Raw genomic sequence first — 21,669 nt, 5'->3', positions numbered from 1 at the left:
TAAGAATGAGTTTGAAGAACAAGAGCTTTTTATGAAATCCAGCCGGAGTGGCCACTTCACTGCAATCAAAGCCTCAGATGAGGATTATATACTTCCCTGGATTTCCTGTAAGCCTTAGTCTAACTCTAACTTTTGAAGATAGAAAGGACAAGGAATCAGCCAGATGAGAGTATTGCATAAGAGCACTTGCTTGGCAAGAATCACCCACAAGGATCAGAAATCACAGCTGTAGGCAAAATGTGGTAGAGTGTGCCATGGGGCAGTGGCTCACAATCTTTAGTATGCATCAGAATCTCCTGAAAGGCTTGTTAGACTACAGAGTGCTGCCACTCCACCCTGAGATTCAGATTGGGTAGGTCTGGGTTGGGAACCTATAATTCGCATTTCTAGCAAGTTCCAAAGTCTTGGGTGTTGATGCTGCTGGTCCAGGGACCATATTTCAATGTAGGATTTCATTCACTCTGTGTGTCCTAACTCACTCCCTGGAGAAGGCTCTTCCTCTCTCCTCATCCGTTTCCTCCTCTTGACCCCATGGGGCTTGGATTAGAAGCATCCAGAGGCTGAGTTCAAATTAAATCTGTCTCAACTACATGAAGAACTCAGGGCTGCCTATACTTAGATGTCCGGACGGTGGCCCTCACTCACAAAGGTTGTGGTTGTACAAGCAGCTGAAAATATCACTCAGCTATAAACACTAACAAGCAATAAATCGCTCTGCAGGCTGAAGAAGTGCCAGCTCAGATGTATGAAGCAGAACTCTAAGTTGAAAAGATACCAGGTTAACAGTCTGTGTAACTCAACTCAGCACCCTGTAAGTTGTGGAATGTTTCTCTGGAATTTGAAAGCCTACCCGGCCCCCCAGGAGGCCTTCTTGGCTTATTCTCTCTGTCTTCCTCCTACTGCCTAGATATGATAAAAAAAAAAAAAGTATGGAATTTAGAAATTTTAGCTCAAATTTAAGGTAAGTTTAAGCTTTTGAAGTCTATTGTTTTTATAGGTATCACATTTATAGGATCACATTTGCATAAGTGATCCAGTATGCTATCCTAAATTCCAGACCTTTCCTTGAGTACCCTTTACTTCTTTGGAAGCAAGCTAGAAAGTCTCAGGATGTCAGCAGCCAGGGAATAAGGAAAGCTGAGCGGGGTCTGCAGATGGAGAGATGCAGGAAGATACAAAGAGCTTGATCTGAGGCCCCAAGCAAAGAACTTGGCCAATGCTGATGGTCAGAAAATGGAAAAGAAAATGAAAATCACAAGCCAGGTCCAGATGGGGAGGATAGATAAAGAATGTGAAAAGACAGACTCAGGGATATTGCTAAGATGATTTTGTCAATCAGAAGAACATGCTAGAGCTTTTGTAGCAGAGAGAAATTAATATGCCTGTGCAACACACATCTGCATGGCAGCCCCAGTGGTGGTGGTGCTGGATGAATGAATCTACACACATTGTTTCCTTGGATGCAGTCCTGCCTTCATTGCTTACTTAGAGTTCACTTTTATGGCTCTAGCTTTCATGAATCAAAACCTGACTGCTTCCTTACATCACACAGCTTATGGGAGGGCAGTGAGTAGAAGAGTTTTTCAGAGTCTGTGGGAGCTTGATCTGGCAGCAGATTAATTAAGAACATACTGAATGTTTTGGCAAAGTAATCCTTCATGTACCAGCTATCACTTATATTAGCACATCAAATTCCCTTTCCCCTATTTTCAGGGGCCATTGTAATTCTCCCTTGAGGTCTGCTTAAATGATTCAGTAATAGAAGTTGCCAGGGAAATGTGGTAGTTAAGTATTATAACCTCAAGATAATGAATTTTGTTTCCATTTCTAATATTCTATCCTTTTAATGTGTCTCCCAATGATTAATATTTGAGTGTGATTTTCTAATAAATGGGTCATTATAGCTGCAGATTAGAAAACTTTATGCATTGCCTCAACCAGAGGTTGATTCTTGATTTTTCACTCTTTTTTTCCTGAGCTATATTTCTTAGTTATATGTTTAGAAAATAGTGTAGCTTAACATATGTATGGCTTAAAAATTCAAGTAAAAGAAACCATAGAATGAAGATTACTTTAACTTTTCTCTGAAAACTCTTTAACTTTTCTCTGATACTTTCTTCCTATTTCCCCATTCACGCTGTTTTTAAATTTCTTACTCAGAAACCTTTTTACTTCAAGTTAGCACTTTTTCTCCTGTTGTTTCTGTTTCCCCTATACGTTCCTCCCGTTCCATCTTACCAGTATGGCTGGGTCATCATTTTTCATTAAAGTGGTATTTGTTATATGCATTATTAGAGCTATATAAATGCTGTTTTCAACTGAATGAACCAAGCTGTAAATAAGGATTTCGTTTCCTTTCTTGTACAGCTTTCTATTTTCCAGAGAGCTAATAATTGCCTGTTTTTTCCCCTTAGTTGTCCATGTTTCTATCACTAATTTAATTTTGCTGGATTCCCAAACAAAATATTAAAGTAGTCAAGAGCAGGTAGAATCATCTGGGAGTTTTCTTCCTTTCTGGAGTCATCTCTCCTGTAGCCCTGTCTTGTCGGTTCCAGTCTGGAGTGACTGCTCTCTAGGTCTCCTGTGCAGCAGTCATCCTCATTCTCAGTTCACTGTGACACTGGGAATGCCCTTTTTGTCTCTGCTCTGTTGGAGTTTTTTACTTCCATATTGTAACATCTTTCTCTGTTTTGGTTTATTTTTTTTCCAAAAGCTTCTTAAGAAATGGATGGAGATAAATTTTCTGTCATCTTACATGTCCTAAAGTTATTTATTCTGTTACACATTTGATTAATAATTGGGCTACTATAGAATTCTGGTTGAGGTAGGTTTTCTTACAAATTTTGAAAGCATTACTCTATTATCTTCTAAGCTTTTCATTTTAATCTCAAAAAGTGAGATGTCATTTTAATTCCTGGTCCTTTTATGTGACCTTTTTTCCCCTTCTTGGCAAATTTTATATTCTAAAATTTTATGATGATACGCCCTGATGTGGGTGTTTTCTGCTACCTGGATACTGATTTGGGCCCTTTTAAACTGGAAATCCATGTGCTTCAGTTCTGGGTAATTTTTGTATTTTATTTCTTTATTTTTCTGTTTTCTCTTTTCTCTCTTTATGGGGTGTCTGTTGCATAGATGGTGACTGACCCCTGTTTTTCTTATCTTACCATCTGTTGGTCTTCTTACTCTAATTTTTTGGATAGGTTCTCAATTTTGTCTTCTGACCCTTCTTTTGATTTTTAATATTTTGTTTACTTTTAAAATCTGAGAGTTTTTTTTCCTTGACTTCTAGTTAATCTTTTTTTAAAAAAAATAGCTTCTTAATTTTGTTTTAAATGTGGAGTATTTCTCTCTGAAGTTATTATTTGTAGTTTTTAGTTCTTACTTTTCTTCAGCTTCTTTTATTGTTTGGTTTCTTTGAATTCCTTTTTCAGGTTTTATTTGCCATTTTTCATATCAGAAGCTTTCTTCAAATACCTGATGATTATTGGCAGTCTGCTCTTATTTGAGAGGGAGGCACTGAAAGCTGATTGGAAGCTCTGTATACATGGATAAGGCTTGTCAAGCAATGAGCTTCACTTAGGTTCACAGGATGGGGACTTGATTGTCTCAGTGTTGGTATCCGTGGGTTATTTCTCTTTGGCCTGGTTCATTGATCAGAGAATAATCTTTCTGCTTTGAGGGTTAGGGAAAGGATGGATAATAAGTCTGGGCTACAGGTATTTTGGGAGCTGGATAGAGGAAGGAGATGGGTTCTCATCCTTCATCTTATATATTATTATTTAATCTGTTGTATTTAGTAGGGTGCCTCACCCTGCTGTCTGTGTCTGGGGTCTGGGTCTGGAATGTCCCTCAATCATTTTTTCCAGGATATAAATCTCCCTTCTCCTGCCAAGGTTGAGGGTTGGGGGTAACAGGTAGCTGGTTGGCCTGTGAGTGTTGAGTTTAAGAGATCTTGAGACCAACTAGTCCTTATTTCTGTTTCCAGAGCCCCTTCTTCCCGGATACTAATTATCTCCAATTTCTGATTTTATTATCATTATTCTTAGAAAGTTTAGCTTTTTTTGCTTTGCCATGTAGGTTATTGTCTACCTATCTACATTTTGTTTATTTAAATTGATCTAAAAGCTTTATTTTTAAAATTTTAACTTTTTACTTTGACATATTTCAGAATTAAATATTTAAAAATAGTACATTCTTTTCCCAGATTTCTCAAATGTTTCTGTATACCTTTTACCCAGATTCTTCAACTGTTTATATGTTATCACAGTTGCTTTATTCCTTTTTCTCTGTGTGCATGTGTGTATGTGTATTTTTTCCCCTGAACTTTTTGGAAGTTGCAGGTATGATGCACCTTTATCCCTGAAGACTTTTTATACATAATCACAATACAGTGATTGAAATCATCAGGACATAAACATTGGCAAAATATTATTATTCAATCTATAGACCTTATTTAGATTTAATCAGTTATCCTAATAATGTCCATTAGAACAAAAGAATATCCCAGACCATGAATTGCATTCAATTATCATGTCTCTTTAGCCTCATTTTTTAGCCTAGAACAATTTCTCAGTCTTTCTCTTTCTTATCTGAAATTGACATTTTTGAAGAGCACATGCCAGTTATTTTGTAAGATATCCCTTGATTTGAGTTTGTCTGATGCTTTAGCATGATGAGATTCAAATTATGCATTTTGACAGGAGTATCATAAAAATAATATATTCTTGGTGTATCATATCAAAGAACACATGATATTAATTTGTGCCATTACTGGTGATGATAACTTGGATCACAGGTTTCTGGGAGTTTCTCCAATGTCATGTCAAGTTACTACTTTTCCTTTTATTATGTGTCTTGTGGGGAAATACTTTGAGACTATGTGAATATCCTGTTACTTCTTAAACTTTCACCCACTAGAGTTTTAGCATCTATTGGTGATTCTTGCCTGCATCAGTTGTTATAATGGTTACCAAATGGGGATTTTCTAATTCTTATTCTCTATCTTCTCAAATAAGTCACTAGATTTTGTTTGTTTCTTTGTTTTTGGTTTTGGTTTTCTGATACAGAGTCTCACTCTGTCACACAGACTGGAGTGCAGTGGTGCAATCTTGGCTCACTGCAATCTCCTCCTCTTGAGTTCAAGCAATTTTTCCTGTCTCAGCCTTCTGAGTATCTGGGAGTACAGACACACACCACCACACCCAGCTAATTTTTATATTTTTAGTAGAGACGAGGTTTCACTGTGTTGACCAGGATGATCTCGATCTCCCGACCTTATGATCCACCCTCCTTGGCCTCCCAAAGTGCTGAGATTACAGGCGTGAACCACCGCGTCCAACCACATCACTAGTTTTTTTTAGGTTGATTTTTCTTTTTAAACCTGAAGACTGTTGAGTTTAAAGGTTCTTCTTTAATGCATTTTTAGTAAGTTTTTGTTTTCTCTTTGAATATTGCATATCTGCAATTCTCACTAATCTTTTCTTCTGGAATCCTATGAAATCCATGTTAGACCTTTTATTCTGTTCTTACCTTGTGTCTCTCTGCTTTGTTTTGTTTGGTTCTTCAGGTTTTCCACATTTTTATTTCTCTGTGCTGCATGCTAGATAACTTTTTCACATCTGTTCTCCTGTTTTCTTTATCTGTGACTAATGTGTTTTTTACCCATCTTGAGTTAAATTTCAGTAGTTATTTGTAGAAGTTCTATTTGATTATTTTTCAAATCTGTTTGCTTGGCCTTTTTCATAGCATCTTTTTTTTCCTTAAGTTTTTAATTCCTTCTTTTCTATTTTTAATCACTTGAGACACTTTATATTCTCCATACAATTTTCTGAATTCCTGTAAGATCTGATCTTGTCCTTTGTCTTCTGTCCACTGCTCTTGATGCATTGTTTCCTTAGATGTTTTATAATTTTGGAATGTGAGTTCATCTACATGTGAGGTTTTCTGTGGAAATTCTTGCATCCTGGGATAAGAAGGTATTTTCCAGAGAGTTTATCTGTTCTTGTTTATTTTGCTTCTTCCAGGTGTTTCAGAGGTATCACAGAGATAAGCCACTTTTTAACATTAATGTCTCACTGGAGGTTTCTATACCACTCAGATAATTCATTAAAATCCCAACCCAGCATGAGGCCTTGCCTCTCTTAAAAGCTCCCAAGGGAAACAAAGCTGACTTTGTTACAAAGCAGTACAATCTTTCTCTTTTTGCAAGTTGGTGAAAACATATTGTTCCAGGGAATTTTGTCTTTTCATGTATCATCATACTTACTCTGGGAAGCCCTGTTTTCCCATGTTTTAGAGCATTCTGTGTTTAATAAAACTAGCTAAAAATGATGTTTTTTCCTTAAAGTAAGTGCTCTTTCCAGGTGAGAACTACTTTTTTTGGTTTTGTTTGAAGGTAAGAAAGGGAGGAGGAAATTTTCTCTTTTAGTAATTACATTCAGCCTGTGATGCAGTATTTGATTATCAGACAGCAGTGTCACCAATAAGTTTTTTAAGTTGCCAGCAATTGATTGTAAACACCAGTGAAGTACTCTTCCTTATGGTAAAGACAGACGAATAGCTCATATTTTGGTACAGTGTTTGATGTTCAAAACAAAATATTGCAACAATAAGCAAACATAAACTAAAAGAAAAAGTTCCCCAGGAAGAATCCCCCTCACCCACATCATCACCCCGAGCTCAGGCTGAGAAAGAAAAGTGACTTTTGTTGCTTCTGTGTGCTAGTGAGAGACTTTTTCTAGCCCACTTTGTCACTGATTGTATAGGCCTTCAAGGGATCTGATTTTAAGTGCAAGTCTCACTTCTAACTTCCTTACTTCCTGTGCCCAAAACCATGTCTCCTCTTCCAGCATGAGCATTAAAACCAACTATATTGCCAACCCGTACAACAAGCTCGGCCCTTTACAGTGCCACAGTGCCAACTAGCTGCAGGGCGTTCAGCTCTCATTTGCAGTTTTTTCTTCATTTTTGGTCCCTAGGAACTTATCTGTTCTAGTGACCTCAGCTATATACTTAAAAGAATTTTTATTCTGTTTTATACTACATTTCTATGTTTTACAGCAAGAGGATTTTGAAAAGGAAGCCTCCATCTGTTTTACCTTCCAAAAATTTGTTGAACTCTGGTCCATTCTTGTTTGCAATAAAAGATTGTTTTTGCCCTTGTGGGTTCATGCCTTTTTTTCCCAGGAAGAAGCAGAGATGAAACGTAGTAGACAAAACATATGCTTTATTGGAATTCCAGATAAATTGATATTTAAGAAATCACTTTATTTTGGAGGTTCTTCTTTCCATTCTGTATCAACTTTCATTTTGGTGTTAGGCTCCTAACAGCTCAAACTATACAAAAGCTTTGGTTTCCTTGGTCATAACTGTTTGGCATTTTGAGCTTGGAGGCCATAAGCTGTAATATAATCCCTCCCAAAAGTTCTTATTTACCAAGCCAATGAAGTCTTCCCCTGTACCATAGATGACCTCTCTAATATGGTCAGGGGTTACCAACAAGCATTTTGTGACCAAACCAGAGAATGAGCTACTCTGCCAAACGGTCAGAGGATTTCAAGTATGTGAGAATCAGATGCAACTGTGAATTTGTTTTACCTCTCATGAGATGTAGTAGTATAAGCCATCATGAACATTGTAGTCTTTGGTTTATAGATTGGCTTTCTTTGTTTGAACCATATAAGTCACTAGTTTTTTTCACTGAAGCGTTTATTTTAAATATTTTCGGTATACTTATGAAGTAGCAGGTCCAAGGATGATAATTGAAGACCTTGTTCTAAGAATATTCTAAATCTTTTGTACTGTGAAACAACTGAACTGTTATTTTTAACATATCAAATTATAAACCAATAAAATCAATGATGTGTTATCTTTGCCAGTATCTTAAGCAATCGTACTATAGATATGTTTAGTGAAATTTATTACTTGCAGACTGCTATAACTCATGAATTATTAAAAGTGTCAGCATATGGAACCCTCTCTTTCCTCATTCCAAGTTCTTTTAATATGGCTTATGTTGAACCATTTAAATGGTTTCTGTCCATCCCACTGTTGGAAGCTCCAGCCAAATGAGGGTTCTTATAAATGATTGGTTTTCTTTCCAAGCAAGAGGAGGATGAAATGTCAACTTTTTCCTCTACTACCTGAAAAGCAATCAGTGGCCACCCTTCTTGCTCTTCTTGACAGTAGTTTGGCTTTATGAAAGAAGGGTGGGCATTTAGCCAAATGTAAATTTCATTGCTATATAAAGAAAAAATTGAAGTAGCTAAAACTCAGATAATAATAGGAATTTTCAAGAGGCATTCGGATGGGTTTAACCTGTGAGCCTTCCAGTAAACTAACTGTAGCCCAGAAATTCCTAAACTGCACGTTTCAATCCCCTTTTTCTTGGGGATGATCTGAATGATTTGAGGTTACTTACCAAATCTCTCTTTGCAACAGTTTGCTCATCTGTAGGACTGAGTTTAGGGACAATGATAACTTCAGAAGAACATTGCAATAAAACTATTCAGAAGAATAGTGTAACAATTAGCAACTGATTATTAATTGCTAATTAAGACTATTGCAAAGGACATTTTGGAATCAAACCTGAGTTCAAAACTATTTATTAGTTTGACCTTGTACAAAATTTCCTTCCTCTCTCCTTCCCTCCCTTCCTTTCTCCCTTCCTCCCTCCGCCCTTCCGCCCTTCCTCCCTTCCTCCCTTCCTCCCTTCCTCCCTTCCGCCCTTCCTCCCTTCCGCCCTTCCTCCCTTCCGCCCTTCCTCCCTTTCTCCCTTTCTCCCTTCCTCCCTTCCTCCCTTCCTCCCTCCCTTCCTCCTTTCCTCCCTCCCTTCCTCCCTTCCTCCCTCCCTTACTCCCTCCCTTCTTCAGTGGCGCAATCATAGCTCACTACAGCCTTGACCTTCTGGGCTTAAGTGATCCTCCCACCTCAGCCTCCTCAGTAGCTAGGATTATAGGTGTGCACCACATGCCCAGCTAATTTTTTTAAATCTTATTTTTGTAGAGTGCAATGGCATGATCATAGCTCACTGCAGCCTCAAACTCCTGAGCTCCACCAATCCTCCTGCTTCAGTCTCCTGAGTAGCTAGGATCATAGGCTTGCACCACTATATTCAGCTATTTGTTGGGGGGTGGGGCAGTGGGTAGCGACAGGGTCTTGCTATGTTGTCCAGGCTGATCTTGAACTCCTGGCCTCAAGCAATCCTTCTACCCCAGCAAGTTTCTTATCTTTTTGGATTTCATTATTCATAGCTGTAAAATGAGAATAATACTTATTTCACATAACTATTCTAAGAAATTAATTGTATATGTGGAAGCAATTTGTAAGTGATGTGGGGCTATGAAAAGTAAAGTGTTGTTAATTATAAGGTTGCTAGTATAATGCTTTATCACATGGAAACATAAATTTTAGAATTGGGTGGGACTCCGGAGAGGAAAATTGAAAATACAGGAGGGTATATTTTGTGCCCAGATAGATCTTATTATGTATTTTATCTTGTTTATTCCTTAAAACCAAGAGTAACATTCTGTTAGCTCTATTCTTAAAGATGAAGGAAGTGAGACATATTTATTTCAAGGCCCACCCACTGATCACCTCTTTTTTTAAATGAGGAAATGAAGGTCCAAAGAAGTATATTGATTCATCTAATGCAGAGATTCTCTGTCCATCATTCCATCTATTATGCTGCTTTGTTTTCATATAATTGTTTTCATCTTGCACCCAAATTTGGCCCCCAAGTTGAACAGGGAACACAATGACATGTAAGTACAGTGGCAGTGTAAATATAAACAAGACTTCTGTCCGTGGCTTTCTGATAGATTAGATATGCTAAGTAACCTTCTTAAGTGAACAACTAAAATATTGAATGAAGTATTATAAAGCAATTTTAACCTATTGCTGAGCTGACAGGAAAGTAGGGTATTTGCTAATCCCCAAATCAAAGTGAAACTCAGTATCCTGGGAGGTGAGTGGGAGCCAAAGTCAACTATTGCCATGGAGACTTTTGTAGACCTTGATGATCTGGAGCTTTGACCTGGTAACTCTGTGAAGTAGGGAGCAGGGATTAGGATTTAAATCCTGTGACCCATCCAGCTCTCACAAGAACATCGTGGATGAAGCTAGGAAACTAAAATATGATGTCTTCAGTGAACGAGTAAAGAAGGAATAAACCTGACTATATTGACCCTTGCAACTGAGAACTGCAATCGCAAGCCACCCCCACATGGATTCATACTACAATTATCATCCAAATAAGCCTTAAGAAGGGAATTTAGTCTAAAGTGGCCTTGTATTGCTAGGAACCAGCAGAAGCAGACACAAACCCTATCATAAGGACCATATTTTCAGTCCAGGTCTCAAATAATTCTTATAAATTGTCTAAGGACAATTAGCAGCTCACAACCATAAAGATACAGGCAGTATTGTGAGTAAGAACTACCAGAAACAGACCTGCAAAGGCTCGCAATTATTAGATTATTAGAGTCGATGAAATTGTTCAGAATGCAGCCCAAAGAGACAAAGAGATGGAAAATATGAAGGAGAAGTGAAGCAATATAGAGAACAGAGAGAGAAGGTCCAACATATGTCTAAGCTAACCAGAAGAAGAGGTGGGGAATGGAAAGAGGCCCTATTGAAAGCATCAGAGCGGAGAATTTTTCACAATTATTGAATGACACAGGCCACAGATGCAGGGACACTAACAGACCACAACCAGGTTAAGTAAAAGTAAATTTATAGCCTGGTAATCATAATGAGACTGCAGTAAATTAAAAAATGTATATAAGATCTTAAAAGCAAATGTAGGAAAAAGAGAATAGCAGTAGAAATATTTGGCCTGCTCTTGTGACCCTGAGTTAGTCTCTGTGGCTCAGTTTCTTCAGCTATCAGTCTATCTGACTGATAGACCTATATTAAATCAGATATAGCTTGACTCACGGTACTTGTTATTTCAGTGCCCCCAAATGTGATGCCACTATTTAGAAAACTCACTTAGGACCAAATTGCTGTAAATAGGTTTCAGGAGCTTTAAGTTGATAATTAACTATCTTACTTAGTTGAAGCCCTAAGAGGATTTCTAGCCTTTGATTTTCTCCATCTTTCACATGTCTTTTCACATGTAATCAGTGAGATTTGGCCTTCAGTGTTATTCTTGCTTTTTAGAACAGTTAGTTATTGTATTAGTCTATTGTCACATTGCTATGGAGAATTACCTGAGACTGGATAGTTTATAAAGAAAAGAGGTTTAATTGGCTCTCATTTCTGCAGGCTGTACAGGCTTCTGCTTCTGGGGAAGCTTCAGGAAACTTACAATCATGGTGGAAGGCGAAAGGGAAGCTGCTGTGTCTTACATAGCTGGAGCAGGAGGAAGAGAGAAAGGGGAAGTATTATACACTTTTAAACAACCAGATCTTGGGAGAACTCACTCACTGTCACGAGAACAGTAAGAGGGAAATCCACCCCCATGATTCATTTACGTTCCACTAGGCCCCTCCTCCAACACTGGGGATTACAATTCAAGGTGAGATTTAAGCAAGAACACAAATTCAAACCATATCAGTTATTATTTGAGAGTGAAATGAAATAGACGTGATGCATCAAGTAAACTTCAGATTTGTCCCCAAAACTTTTCTCTCTTGAGCTAAGAGATGGTACTTGAAGACATTGTTAAGTCTCTGTAATTCTCTATTTTTGCAAGTCAGCATGTGCCTGGCTTGTAGAGTGCTGTGCTGTGGGTATTTGAGGCTGTAGAGGTTTAATGGTTAAGGCAAAGTGGACCACATTACTGATTGCCCCTTTTCAAATCTCCCAGTAACCATTAACATAAATATCATCTCACCATTTTGGACAAGGGACACCACCCTTATGCACGTTAGTAATATGATGCTAATGTTTAACTCTTTCATTGCTCTGCCTCAAAGACCTTGTCCTATATCCATTGATAGGGAGTCTCTTTGAACCTAAAGGGGAAATGAAAGGGTTAACTCCTTTTGGTTTTGCCCTTTGACCACTTCTGGATGAGAGGCATGATGAAATACTTTTCAAAGTCTTCAGTGGAAACACATCATGCATAATTGGAGCAAAAAAGAATAAATCAAAGCTTTTTTTCCCCTTTTAGTCTGGTAATTCATAATTGAAACCACATTGAGGTAAGGGTTGATAACTTCAAAACAACCAAGAAAACTGCCCTTTCTGTCAAGGTAGGAATAGGTAAGGCTTCTTATTACTAGGGGCTTAAAAGCTTCTGTTTAACAAGCCTGTCCTCTTCTCTTCCTTTCTTCTCTGTCTTCTCATTTTTCTGTTTAAGCAAAATATGTTCATTTAAATCAGATATAGGTTGACTTAAATATCTGCTGAATTCTCTTATTTTTACATGAAGTTATACATAGTGACAAAAAGTCTCTGGTATGATGAGGAATAGTAATTAAAATTTGGATCATCATGAATTCCAGCTTGATTTCTTCAGTGCTATGGTTTGGTTTGGTTTAGGCTGAAAGAATCTTTTCGTTGGTAATAAAATGTGGTCTTCCTTGCTCTTGATTTCACAATCCGAATAGCATCAGCAAGAACATTTCAGAATGGCTAGCAAAGGCCACTCCTTTACCATCAGAATTTCTCTGCTTTCTGTATGGTAACCCTAGAATGGTTTTGGTTAGGCTCATATACAGCTACCATGACCTTTCAAGTATAAGAAAGCAAATCAGGATAGCAGAAAGGGCCCAGGCAACTTCCTTTGTTTGGGATTGCCAAAGGCACAACTAGTTGCTTGAGTTTGAATCTCTTCCTGAAGGGGAAACCCCTTTGAACTGCTGGTGACTTTAAACTTAGTCTCCCAAGGCCTTTCCTTCAAGGCATCCTGAAACCTGAGCCCACACGTCCCTCTCACTAGTGTCTGCACACTACTAGCTCTTATACCAGGGCTTTCCAGAATAAAAGAACTTGTCTACAACTGGTATTGTGACCTGACAGTTCTCGTGGCTGTTAGGGATTACTTTTATGCGATTGTAATTTAACAATGTAGGATTTCTTATGGGCACTTCTATAGTGAATATTCGTTGGAGGAGTGAGAAGTAAAGGGTGGGAGGATGGGCAAGAGGTGAGCAAGGCATTTTAGCCAAAGGCCAGAACATTGTCAGAATAATACACACTTGTTTTTTTGGTATCTCCCTCCTACCTTTGAGTGAACAGGTTCAAGTGTATTTGAAAATTGCGTTGATAGCCAAGGTTTTGAAGGCATAGCTGCAATAGATGGGCTTTGCCTCTTCTCCAGCTCTCTTTTGCTGGATGCCTGGTTTTATGCCCTATCTTGCCATCATGGAGATTTAATCAGGCAGCAGAGTTAATTGCCAGCATTGTTTGCCTTTTCCCTGGCAGAAGCCAGTCTTGAGTAAATTATGGAGGTTTAAATTTGCTTGATTTCCTGCAGAAAGTGGGGTCAAGAGGTCCCAGACTGTAGACACTCTCTTTGGTCAGCCAGCAGGGGGTCAGTTCTTAAAGGTATTTCAGAGGTGACTAAATGCCGTTTTTGAAATGTTCCTCCCCAGTAAGCTTTTTTTCTCTGGGGGTTAGTTTGCTGACCTTACCCTAGTGGATTGGAGTGTCTGTGTGAATGTATACACCCCAATTAAAGTTGCCTTTCTCCACGCTGTCACTGAGCTCCAAAGGCAAATGGGATTATGCTTGAGGAAGGGAAAAGCAATTGATACAGAAGCTTAGTTGCAAATCAGCATTTCCTATTTATGACTCTTTGAAATAGAGCATAAAGGTAACCATGTCAATTTGTCACTAAAACAATGATCAGGAAAAGAAAGTTTCAAAATAAGTGAAAAAGCTAGCTGTGTAACATAAAAAAAAAACAACAAATTCCGTTATTAAAGGCATTTCATGATAGGGCTCTAGCCTGCCATTACCTGAGTTCCTCTCATTTCTGGTCTCCAACCTTCCTTCTCCCAGCAAACTGTGAGGTGCCCCGTTGTTGGATCATTCACTGTCTTGTCGGCAAATCTTTGCACATGCTGCTCAGCTTGCCCCTACGCTTCTTTGGCCGGCCCTCTCCTGCTTCTTAAAGACACTGCTCAGACCTCCTCATCTCCAGGTAGGGAGAGTGACTGTGTAGATCTCGATGTTTCCACCTGTGGACTACTTTTCATTCTGTGTTTCCGGTTTGTTAGTTTACCGCTTGTTAGTTTACCTTGCAATTTGTCTTTTTACCTCGCTGTCTTCCCCACTAGGTTATGTGTGTTTTGAGAGGAAGGAAAGTGTTCCTCTTTGCATCTTTAACACTATTCCAGGCTTATAGTGTATGTTCAGGAAGTGTTGGCTAAATGAATGAGTACCAGAAATAATGCTAGTGGGAATGATTGCTGAATCATTAATACCAGTGTTTTAGTAGGTAAGAAGAATACAAATTGAGAAGAGTGGAAGTATTTTGTGTTTGCTTTAAACTGTAATTCATAAAGTCCTGTGTTAAGCCCTCTGCTAAATGTTTATGTACATAATCTCATTTAATCATCATTACCCTAGGAGGTAGGTACTGTCATGATCCATGCTTTAGAGATGAGGAAACTGATACTCAAAGAACTGTACATGTCACAAGACTAGTACATGGCAAGGCCCAGATTAAAGCCTTCTGTTAAATATCCCTGTAAAATCCTACACTTCTTCAGAACACAGCACAGTAGGATTCTTGGTAAGTATGTATAAAATGAGTTAACTAGGTTGGGAATTATTTCAAAACTCATAATTTTAGTCATCTGAATGTACATCAGCTATTCATATCTATACATAAGGGGGACAGATAAAACAGGCCTTAGTCATTTGGGTTTAACTTACTCACTTATTTAAAAAACAAATTTTCAGGAGGCTGAGGTGGGAGAATTGCCTGAACCCAGGAGGTGGAGGTTGTGGTGAGCCGAGATCGCGCCATTGCACTCCAGCCTGGGTAACAAGAGCGAAACTCCGTCTCAAAAAAAAAAAAACAAATTTTGATTGAACAACTAGGCATTGTTCTAAGTAGTGGGTGTTCTGGCTCCTGCCTTCATGGAGCTTTCAGGTTAGCCAAAACATAATGAATAGAAAGGAAAAGAGAAAAACGTGGAAATAAAAACAGTATATTTGGACAGGAAGAAGTAGAGGTAGAGAATCCAAGTAAACCAGGACCTTGAAGCATGGTAAGGTAAAGAGAGGGAGAAAGAAGGATTTCATTTGGGATTCTTGTACTGCAATTCACTTGGAATTCTTGTGCTGCAAGAGATCTCAAGACTGCTTACCCTACCTCCTCCCTGCTTTGAAGACACACAGAAAGTAAAGCCCAGAGAAATTAAAACTCATATAAGATCAATCATTGGCTATCATTTATCGAATGCTTCTACATGACAGTACCTTATATCTATTACCTCATTTATGTTAAGTAATGCTACCTAGAAAGGTGGTGGTGGTAGTATTAATATGATTTTTATAGACAGAGAAACTGAGGTACAAGAGAGGTTGAGTACTTTGCCCAGGCTATGCATCTGGCAAGTGAAAGAATCTGGATTCCGATTAAGGACTTGTGATTCCAAAACCTGCTCCAAACATGCTAACTCAATTTTGAAGTCATTTGCATTAACCCTGGTGGTGTGTTCTACAGTAAATAATTGAGCCTGTATCAGAGTAAATATATGCTCAGAAGCTTACATACTGCCTCCTGTGTTCGTCTCCACTTCTGGATTTTAAGGGAAAGTACTGGCAAGATCCAGTCCTCCTTATGCTCCTTTCCATGTTGTCCATACCCCCCATGCTGCCTTCCCTATACTCAAGCCCTGTTTGGGATGCAAGTGGGCAGTGTGGAAAAACTGAACATCAAGAAAAGTTACTGTCCACTTCCCAGCCAACCATTCCTTCCTGTCCTCCCTCCTCCCCTACCAATCCACTTCCCAAGTGGAGCTGGCATGTGAGATGAGACCAGATCTGTTGTCTTGCCAGCGACTCTAGCCCCATGTTGCTGGCAGCTCCATGAAATCAGAGCTGCAATGCCTTTCAGGGGTGCCTCAGTTTAAATGCCAAGGCATTCGTTCTGCGAATCTAAGCCTTGCATCTCTCAGGGAATTTTCCTCTTCTCTTAATGTCATAAAGACATTTGAGTGTATTGGCATTCTCCCCGCTTCTCCCAAAAAACAGACCTCATTCTGTTGGAGTTTTAATAGTTTTTCCTTCTGTTTTAGTGCTGTATTTACCTTTTTAAATTTATGTGCACACTTTGTGTCAGTGTTATATATTTGGTGTGTTTTTATTTCATAGACTCTCTGAAATTATAGTGTTTGGGGTGAGTTCTTGCTTATTGGCCCAGATTTTTTATTAACAAGGATCAAGAACTTTTAGTATTTTTGTCTTAGAAAAGAGCTAGAAGTAACAAACTCTGGAGTTCCCCACACTTAGATTTTCCAAAGTCTGTAAAATGGTGATGCATCCCTGGTCTGGGTATGTATATAGGAGGGCATGGGGAACGGCTGTGAACCATTACCGCCTGGTGTTCTGGAATCAGACTACTTGAGTTGTATCTCAGTTCCATCACTTACAGGTTATATAGCCTTGAACATCATTTGCTATTTCTAGTTCTACAGTTTCCTCATCTGTAAAATGAGAGCAATAACCATATCTATCTTGGGGGTTGCTGTGAATATCTAATGAGCTAATACATGTAAAGCACAGTGCTTTGCACTTAGTAAGTACTCAGTAAATCTTGACTGTTTTAATATCACACATTAAATTATTTTGTGGCCTGTTGCGGTGGCTCACGCCTATAATCCCAGCACTTTGGGAGGCAGAGGTTGGTGGATCACCTGAGGTCAGGAGTTCAAGACCAGCCTGACCAACATAGAGAAACCTCGTCTCTACTAAAAATACAAAATTAGCCAGGTGTGGTGGCACATGCCTGTAATTCCAGCTACTTGGGAGACTGAGGCAGGAGAATTGCTTGAACCCAGGAGGCGGAAGTTGTCTTGAGCCGAGATCACGCCATTGCACTCCAGCCTGGGCAACAAGAGCAAAACTCCATCTCAAAAAAAACCATATATGTATACACTTTTTAAAAAGAATTTTTTTGTTTCTTGGTTTCTTTTCCACTTAAATGGTGTTTTTCAAGCAGGCATTAGTGAGTATTGTGTCAAGTGTGTTAGATGAGTGGGTTGGGGATGGTGATGGCACATAGACCATAAACCATCCCTGGAGATTAATTATGACTTAAATATAGGGCTACTTTCTGACTTCAGTTTCCATAAAGGTCAGGAAGAGATGAAGAATAAAATTTGGAGTAGAAAACTCAAAAAGATTTCTAGAAATATAATGAGTTCTAAGGTACAAAAACTAAAATCCAGGCACCTTCCTAAGACGACTTCCTTCCTAAGCTTAATGTCAAAGTGTGATGTCATGGACAGAAGGTCAACATTGAAAAGATGTCCTTTCCTATTGTGTCTCTTGGTTGTGAAATCTAATTATAGCATGTTATGGACATTTTGGTTTTAATATCCTGATTACATTAGGACCCGAGGAATCTCATTCGGCTTCTTGGAGTTCTCATCCCATGTGTATTCCACGTGTTTATGTACACTTCTCATCCCACACTGTTACATCTGGCAGACAGCCGTTGTCACAAAGGTGGCGATGGGTGTCCATCAGTGATACGGATGAGATTGATAGGGGACCTTGGGAATCCCTGAGTATAAAAGACTAGGGAAGTAAACAGCAGCCATAATAGCAGATAGGGCATTTCATACTCAGCCTTCTGGCAAAGATGGAGTTCAGTCCTGGGCTTTTTGCGTGATAACATGAATATGAATGTAACTAATGCCGCTGAATTACACACTTAACAATGGTTAAAGTGGCAAATTTCATATTATGTATATTTTACCACAATTTTAAAAAGTGAACAATGCAATATACCAAAACCATTATATGCTTTAAGTGGGTGCATTGTATGGCAAATGAATCCTATCCTAATAATGCTAGTGTAAAATATAAGAACATTTAAATAATTTTAATTTTTATCAGTACAAAAATATTTTTGCTTACATTGCTGTATTAAAAGTATTTAATATTTTAATGGTAGCAGAGAGATTGAATTTCTTTTGTTACTTTTTAAACTTTATTTTGAAAACATTTCACACTTAACAGATAAGTTTTGAGAACTGTATGTTGAACTCACATGCTTATCACCTATTTTCACTCATTGTGAGCATTTTCTCTTTATTCTCTATGTTCAGAAATATGCACTGTGATATGGCAGTGGTTTTTGTTTATTTTTGTCTTTTTAAAAAATTCACTGTGCTACTTCTTTTAATCCTTTGCAATCTGAAAATTCATGCCTCTTAAATCTTATGTACTGAGAAAGTCTTTGATTTCTCTGATAGATTTATTTATCCCATAGTTTGTGTTTTCTTTTCTGGAATCGGCTATTAAATGAATGTTGGACCTCCTAGATTTTCTCATTTTTTTCTGTCCTTATTTTTCATATCTGTGTTTTTATTTATCAGTCTGGAATATTTTGTGATCTTTATCTTGCAATCCTGACCTTTATTTCCCCCCACTGGCAGGACCAACCAGGTAGCAATCCTGCCCTTTAAAAACAATTTAAACTATTATATTTTTAATGTGCAAGAGTTGTTCCTATTCTTTGATAGAGCTTTTAAAATAAAAATAGCAATTTATTTTTATTTCATGGATGAAGACTCTCATCTCCTGGTGGATACAATTTGTTGTTGATGCTGTTTTAGTTTCCTTCTGCTTCTTCTATTGTTTCTGTTACTTCTAAGTTCCTTTTTTTCTTTATTTGTTTGGTTTCTGTCATTCATGCTGAAGATGGTCTTGAAATGTCTGTGATTCTAGAATCTGCTCATGATTAAGAGGGAAGCTGATGAGAAGTTATTTGTGCGAAGGCCAGCATGTTGCCTGAAGGACTTCATTGTAAGATGTTGGGGTGCCGAGCTAACCACTTGGCTGCCAGCACTTTGGGCACTGAAGGGGAAAGAAGGCTGTAGGGCCCATTGTTTAAAATGTAGATTTTCAGCCTGTATTTTCCTCTCCTCTGTGCCTGTGTTTCCCTGTCTAGAACTTCAGTTTCCTCCGAGAAGAAACCTCCCTTCTCCAGCTGGGGTGAGGGAAGGATCGATTTCTGTCTGAGTACTTCATGGGGGGAGTGCTTATGAATCTGGGCCTCTTAACTGCCCCTTACACAGATTTTTTAACAGAGTCTTTGTGTTATCAACCTTACTATTCTTCTTACCTCACAAGGTATCTGGTGAGTTTCATTCCTGGGCCCTGTGAATTCCCAGGTTGGCCTGCTTGCTATTGCTGGCTCCCCTCCTGGTAGTCACCCAGGTCTCCACTCACACTCCTCCTCTGCTACCCCTTCTCTATCCCTTTCTGTCTTTCAGAAATGTCTTAGTAGGCCCATCAGCTGTTGTCTCTTTTCCCATCTCTTTGTCCTTATAGATGCATATTCTTTTATGTTCATCAACTGCCTTTTTATTGGGTTTCAGGAAGGAATGGAGATAAATGTGTGCTTTAATCTGTCATGTTTAACCAGAATTTTTCTTCTCAGCTGCAAAAGTTCTCAGCTCCTTTTTTAGTGATATCAGAGCCAAACTTAGTCCATGCAAATTTTGAGGAGGGAAAGACTTCTCAACAGTTACTTAGCTCTAGGATCGGTCATGGTAACAAGCCACCAAGCCTGACATGTTTGGGTTTGCTGACGATATTGGGTTAGCCATATTGTTACAGCTGCTTTTCTGACCCGTGTTAATCTGTCCTCTTGTAGAAGTGGGGCAGCGTGAGCAATCCACTCTTCCTCCCGCTGATCCCACCACAGTCTCAAGGGTTCACCGCCATAGTCCTCACCTACGACCGAGTAGAGAGCCTCTTCCGGGTCATCACTGAAGTGTCCAAGGTGCCCAGTCTATCCAAATTGCTCGTCGTCTGGAATAATCAGAATAAAAACCCTCCAGAAGGTAAGAAGAGTAAGGAAGTTGTGTGTTCAGGAGAGGTCTGGTTTGGGCCTTAGTGCATCTCTCAGCTGGATTGATTTTGGATGGCCAAATTATTCACAGCCTTTGTTTTAAATAAGTGTTCCTGCTCTGTCAATAGCAATGCTATTTCTGAGACAGCATGACTCCATTTTTCTCAGTCCTCTCATTCTTGTTCTAGGGTGGCCTATTGAACTCCAAGTCCTAGTATACTCTGTAGCCACAAGTGTTTAAGGGCTTAGGAATCAATAGGATCAAAGGCTATCAGCCTTGGGAAAACAGATCTCAGCTTCCCTTAGCCATCTCAGTTGATTTGTTTACATGAAAACTCAGTTTAAAAGGCATTAGTTTTCTCTTTTCTTATCTCTGCTCTGATACTGTACTTTCCTTCAAAAAAAAAAAAAAAAAAATGGATGGCCTCACTTCTGATTGGAAAAGTCAGCAGCAAAGCATACCCTGTCCAGACTTCAAGTCAGGTCCTTCAAGGGAGCAACCACTAGAAGCTCCCATTGGCTTTTCCTTAATCACTTTGTTCCTTGCCTTGGCCACCCCTGTAATCTGCTGGCTGGCAGCTAGGGTTGAGGACTATTTGATTAATTGGATTTGTTTTTAATTCGGGACGCACAGAGTATGTTCCACCTGCATTTAGTTTCTCATTCAGTCTGTCTATTACTGATCCTAATCCCAGGGACTTCAAAGCTCCTGCCATTTATAGCCTATTAAAGCCAGGAAGTTTCTGATGGATTAGAGCAAGGAATGAGTTTGAAGTTAGTAATGTGCACCACTGTCACCGATAAGGTCTAGTTTATTGCCTGACAGTAGTATCTGCACTTTTTATGGCTAGTCTCTTTTAATTGAATATACAGAAGTCGGGAAAGTCAACCCTAGAAACTAGCAGTAGTAGATCTATAGGCTGGAAGAAGACTGTATTTCTGGCTCTGTTAGGCAAATTGGAATTTGCCTTGAGAAAATTCTTTCATTTCTCTAGAGACATTGACAGATTTTACTTCATGGGATGTTTGTTCTCTGAGAGAATCATATGCTTTCTTTTCAAATTTAGGGAGCCACAGTTAAAACAGCAATTTTTTTTTTTGAGACAGAATCTCGCTGTGTCACCAGGCTGGAGTGCAGGGGTAAAATCTCGGCTCACTGCAACCTCTGCCTCCTGGGTTCAAGTGATTCTCCTGCCTCAGCCTCCTGAGTAGCTAGGACTACAGGCTCACACCATCATACCCAGCTAATTTTTGTATTTTTAGTAGAGATGGGGCTTCACCATGTTGGCCAGGATGGTCTCGATCTCTTGACCTTGTGATTCACCTGCCTTAGCCTTCCAAAGTGCTGGGATTACAAGTGTGAGCCACCTGTACCTGGCCTAGCTATTTTAAATAAAGGTCGTATATTGTTCCCTGATATTTAGAAATTAACTTTCTATGCCAAGATTTTTCTTCTCTCTCTCAACACTATAACATGGTCAGTTTTCTGGATTTTTGTTTTATTTGTTTGATACATAATAAGAGAGAAGGAAAGGGGTAAAAGAAAAAGGAAGATGTGGGCATCATTTAAGAAGGGAAGATAATAATACATAAAGGAAGGAAAAGATAGGGAAAATTATAAGAAACTATGTAGAGAAGGAGATGGTTGACTTGGATTTATTCATACCAATTGCCATTGC

General features: G+C 38.8%; 1 protein-coding gene across 3 annotated transcripts in view; it reads left to right on the top strand.

Moving 5' to 3' along the window:
* Positions 1-21,669, top strand: part of LOC105717305 (exostosin-2) — a 189,504-nt gene that overhangs the window by 125,763 nt on the left and 42,072 nt on the right. For all 3 annotated transcript variants that reach the window (XM_064365005.1, XM_012452407.2, XM_012452408.3), the window contains one exon: positions 19,793-19,982. In XM_064365005.1, the coding sequence (XP_064221075.1) occupies positions 19,793-19,982 (190 nt within the window). The remainder of the gene's footprint in view (positions 1-19,792; positions 19,983-21,669) is intronic.

This window comes from Aotus nancymaae, unplaced genomic scaffold, assembly GCF_030222135.1.
Source record: "Aotus nancymaae isolate 86718 unplaced genomic scaffold, 86718_ANA_hifiasm-v0.15.2.pri h1tg000059l, whole genome shotgun sequence".
In the NCBI taxonomy this organism is placed as follows: Eukaryota; Metazoa; Chordata; class Mammalia; order Primates; family Aotidae; genus Aotus; species Aotus nancymaae.
Note: the sequence above shows the minus strand (reverse complement) of the source record. Positions and strands in the feature narration are given on the sequence as shown.